This window comes from Propithecus coquereli, unplaced genomic scaffold (assembly GCF_000956105.1).
Source record: "Propithecus coquereli isolate 6110/MARCELLA unplaced genomic scaffold, Pcoq_1.0 Scaffold84, whole genome shotgun sequence".
Lineage (NCBI taxonomy): Eukaryota > Metazoa > Chordata > Mammalia > Primates > Indriidae > Propithecus > Propithecus coquereli.
The window spans coordinates 2,587,272-2,592,519 of NW_012154618.1; the positions used below are offsets into that span (position 1 = coordinate 2,587,272).

Consider the following 5,248-nt stretch of genomic DNA (forward strand, 5'->3'; position numbering starts at 1 on the left):
TGTTCTCTGAGTAAGTACCATGTTTCCATATTACAGATACTGTAGCCCAGAATACACCTTTCCGTCTCAGCAAGAGGTTATCCAGTTTGCCATCAACACTGCCTTTGAGGCTGTAACTCTAAACCCACGTGCTCTTGTTGTGTGTGGCACTTATTCTATTGGAAAAGAGAAAGTCTTCCTAGGTGGGTGGTAGCTGTATCTAATTTACATTAATATATTATAAAGATCAGATTCGTCTTGCATAAAGCCCTTTCAGTCTCTGCTCTTGCATTTGATAATTATTTCCTGAAATGATTCAATATTACCTTTGATGTTGAAGGAAAATTTGATAGTTTGATGTATTTAAACTTTGAAAAGCTTAACTTTACGGAAACATTTGATAGTATGTATTTATCTTAGCTTTTATAGTTCTAAGAAGTTTACAGAGCAAATGTCCATGCTACATTATTATTTTATTAAACTTTGAAAGATGACTAATGCATAGTTGTATTACTGTATTCTTTGAGGATAACTATAATATCAGTTAATTATTTTAGAAAACAGTTTTAATTTTTGTTCCTAAATGTTTTCTTGATGTGTAACTATAGTTTTTCTAGGTAGTATTATACTATTTTGCAAAGTGCTTTCCATTTCTTCTTGAGTATGATCACATTATGTCAAACATTAGTATAAGAAGTGATAAAGCCAGGGTTCTAACTTCTCCAAATTTAGTTCCTTCCTTTCCTCTACCCCTATCTATTCATTTTTGTAGTTTTAAATAATAAATGATAGGCCTTTAAAAATAAATTCTTTGGCTTTCACACAATTTATTCCACACAGTTAACCAACGAAATTATTCAGCCTTTTTGAGATATTATGGTAAAAGTGTGAATGTTTTGAATTTCCTTTTATTTGGTAAATTCTTCTTTAAAATTTGATTAAATTATAACTTTATTTCTTTCACAAGCTGTAACTTTACTATTTTTAATCTTTTCCTTTGCCTATAGCCATTGCTGATGTTTTAGGATCAAAAGTGGGCATGTCCCGGGAAAAATATAAAACATTACAGTGTCTCAATGTACCAGAAATTAATTCACTCATCACTACAGACATGTGCAGTTCATTGGTTCATCTTCTCCCAATGATGCAAATTAATTTTAAGGTAAGCGTTCAAGAGATGTATCTTTAAGGATGAACTAGAAAAGATAATCTGATGACTGTAGATTGAAATCCCATTTTACCTGCATTTAACTTAGAGGAATTTGATTATAGTACAGTCACTTACAGTAAAATTTGCCTTGGAAAATCTTTTAATTTTTCCTTATGTGCAAGTCTATAGAGTAATTCATATGCCCACCAGGAGTTTAGGAACTAGAGAACTAACATATAGGCAGAAACAACAATAGAAAGTGTGCAGCTATCCGATCATTCAAACCTTTCATTTTTAAGATCATTTTCCAGTTCTTTCTGAGTGAGTGGGGAAATGAGTAGAGAATTCTAAGGAGTTCTTCCTTTTCTTCTGGTCTGTTCCATTTTGCATTACTATTAAGCCTCTGTAACATTGATACGATATGTTGAAAATTTACTTGTTGTGAGGATTAAATGAAATCGTGAAAGTATATCCTAAAAGGAAGTTCTAGCATTAGTTCCACGGTGTAAATTAAGGCACATATGATGTGACCTCACCATGATTTGAGGGTTTATTTTTCAGATTTCTTCATATACTGAGATTTATTCCATATACTAACATTTTGATACCTGCTAATACAATACATCAAACCTGTATATTTAAAACAATTCAGTACATAATGCAGAACATGGTGTATTTTGCTGTAATGTTCACGAACTGAAAAACAGTGAATGAGAGGTGAGGAAATGGAGGCCGGAAGCCTAGAGCAGGCTGTGAAGAGGGGCTGGATAGGTTGATGTCCAATGCTAGGGGGATTGCTAGTTTGTGAGCCAACAGATATGAGGGTTTTTGTATTGTGAGGGGATAGGGAGAAATTGAAGGTATACAAGATAAGGGAGTAAGCAGTGAAGTAAGGTCTCCAAATGGGATCTGAAACAGAGATTCATCAGCTTTCAGCAGGAGGAGGGCCACCCCTTCCTCTTTGACAATTCCCTCATAACCTACCACTTTACAGACTGTGTATTCTGGTACATATGGCATGGCCGCCTTTTAGAGAGCATATATTTACAATTCCAAACTTAAACCAGATTTAAATCTTCAGACAACTACAAACTCAAGTGCAGTTTTTTATACAGGAATTCAGATTGGTTTTAATGATTCAGAAATGTTCAATCTGATTTTTATTTTTTTGAGAAGGAGTGATCTAGTCTATATTTTTAATAGTCAGTAAATCTATATTTTTCCACATCTAGATCCTTTGTGAAAAGATCAGTCTGTAAGACTCCTCAGTACTGATGTTGTAATAGATGATGAGAGTTAGAAAAAGTTAAAAAAGGGCAGATGGTTTCCATTAGAAGAGATCCAGAAGGTGGGCTTTATGCCCACTAGGCTGTAAGCTTCCAGAAGGTGAGGTCTGTATCCTCTTGCCCTCCACTCCAATGCTAGCACTTGGTATAATACTGGAACAGATATTTACTGGTGTTGCCTTCAGTAGCCTCTCTTCTTCCTCCATTAAAGTGACCAGGTATTGATCACATATTTTGAAGATTTCTTATCTCCAAAACACAGACGGAGCAGAAGCTGATGGTTACTGTAATGTTGTATTTTAGTTAGCACTTAATAGTCAATTTTTTACCAGCCAAAAATAGTTTTGTTGAATGAGAAGTAATGGCTTTTTGTGGAAAGGTAAACCTAATACAGTTTTCAGAGTATCCAAGGCCTGCTTGAAAGCCTGCGAAATGCTATAAATAATACCATTCATGCTGTCTAGTTCACCGCCACCTCTGATTTAAACCTGATTGATTAAATATGGTAAAATTTATAACAGTGATGTTACAGATGATTATTTGCATACTGAGAAAATAATTTTAGTAACATTGTCAAAAGCATTTTTCTCACAAACTGGTTACCAATAAACAGAGAGAGACAAGTCATAGATCAGGGATTCCATGTTGATTACATTATTCTTAAGAAATTTCCTCATGAGAGAAGTTCTCAAATTGTGGTTGATGGATGACCAGTGGCCGTTGGCAGTCTTTTCACAGGTTCAGGTTATATGATGTCGTAAGTTCTTGTTTGTGGTACAGCTTAATAATGTTTTTGTGGTAACTCTAATTTGTGTCATAAAAAGCAAAAATTAGTTATTTAATTCTCCAGGGTATTTTTACAGAGATAAATAGGAATGGATAGATTTGATGACATATATTGAAAGTTGGATTCTCAGTTTACAGTATACACATATAATTGCTCTAAGCCTCAGTTTCCTATTATTTTCTTTTTTGGGAGAACAAAGACAGGAGGAATAGCAGTTAAACAAATAGCATTGGCTAGATCCTAGACTCAGCAAGACAAAAACTTGAAAAGTAGCAGAGCCTGGGTTATCGTAATGGAAACTTACTTGTATATCCATAACTTAAACTTTTTCCGGTGGGCATAGTAGCTGATAAGAATAATGACTGTTTTACGATAGCTATTCTTATATGGACTTAAAATTAATAAAAGATTATTGTTTGATACAAAAGAAAGATTAAAGAATTGTTATCAATTCATCAATGAAATGAATTTTTTATTTATTCTAAGCCTTTGAAACTCTGGGTTTTAGTCTTAAGACCAAAAGTATTAGATTTTTTTGTATCTTTCGTGCCATTATTATCTTTAATGGGATTTCTCTTATCTTTCAGAGATTGAACTTCAGTCATTGATTTTATCAGAGTTTTATTAAATGTCATCATTTATAATGACATTAGTTTGGAGAAGTTCTGTTCTATTCAAGACTTAGAAGGAGAGCATATTAGTTTCAACTGTAGTGGCATGAAGAGTTTTAAAATTAATCTAGTTCATGTTTAAAGGGAATAAACATCTGAGAAGAATGTTACTAAGCATAATATATATCTGTACTGAATATAATGCCATTTTATAAAATTGTCTCTTTATTCATCTTTATTCATCTGTCAATTCCCTGTTGGTATATGTATGGAGATATGTTTGCACTGATGTTTACCAGTGTTAGTATCTCTGTGTAGTAGGATTTGGAGAGTAGTTTCATTTGGTTGGGTTTTTTTGGTAGCTATCTGAATTATAATTTGTTTATGTATAATTGCTTATGTTTAAAGTTGCCTCATCATGCTTTTTTCAGATTGTACTTAAGCTTGTTTAACTTTAGATATGTAAAGAAGAGAAAGATCTTAGATTTTTTTTCAGTAACTTTATTTTTTAGAAGCACAACACTAGGTTGTTGCAAGCTATTGCCTGACAAGGGAAAATTCCCCATAACTGTGCCAGTGTAACATCTTTAATCATTCTGTTTTATTACACATAACCCATCTCCATTGGCCATGAAATCAATATGCTATTTTTATTTTACAGGGTTTGCAGAGTCATTTGAAGAAGTGTGGTGGGAAATATGATCAGATTTTGGCTTTTCGACCTACAGGATGGACACACTCTAACAAGTTAACTAGTATAGCAGATGTTATTCCCCAGACCAAAGGAAACATTTCAATATATGGTATAATTATTAAATTTTCTCACTTTTAATGTTTATAATTTCTTGACATTTTAAAAAAGTGTTGTAAAATTGAGATCCAATAAACACAGGCAGGCACTGAAGAACAATTCAAGAGTTTTCAAATCTTTCTATAGCTCTAAACCTGTATCTAGTCCGTTGTAAACAGATATAAGGAGCTTGCCTAGTAGAGAGGCATTAACTAATACAGACCATTTCACTTGTGTGATCAATGATATTTTAGAGAAAATTGTAGAATTACTTGAAAGGAGGGGTACTGTGGCTGTATACTGGAAGGCTAGGTGACTTGTGAGATTGGGAGCAGGAAGTTGATAGATTGGCTGTGATGACAGCAGGAGACGCAGACTTGACTCTGATGTGTTCATCCCTCGGAGGAGGATTACCAGTGCCTTCAGAGTTGGCTTACTATGGTGCTGGCTGCTGGAAACATCTTTGGTATGTCACTAGCCCTGTGACTCACTCTCGGCCTCTAAAGGCTCTGCTTACTCAAAACATACCTTTGGCCTCTAAAGGCTCTGCTTGCTCAAAACAGGACCCCTCCTCCCTTCCTTTATAGTACTTGATCTTCCATAAAGAAGATAAAGTGATTTTTAGGATTTAATTTTTATTTATTT

The 5,248-nt window shown here is 34.0% G+C and overlaps 1 protein-coding gene across 1 annotated transcript in view; it reads left to right on the plus strand.

Annotated features, from left to right (window-relative positions):
• The window catches only part of DCLRE1A (DNA cross-link repair 1A), an 18,880-nt gene extending 14,235 nt beyond the window's left edge, over positions 1 to 4,645 (plus strand). The window contains exons 5-7 of the mRNA XM_012663879.1: positions 37 to 182; positions 987 to 1,141; positions 4,475 to 4,645. Of these exons, the coding sequence (XP_012519333.1) occupies positions 37 to 182; positions 987 to 1,141; positions 4,475 to 4,645 (472 nt within the window). The remainder of the gene's footprint in view (positions 1 to 36; positions 183 to 986; positions 1,142 to 4,474) is intronic.
• Positions 4,646 to 5,248: the final 603 nt, after the last annotated feature.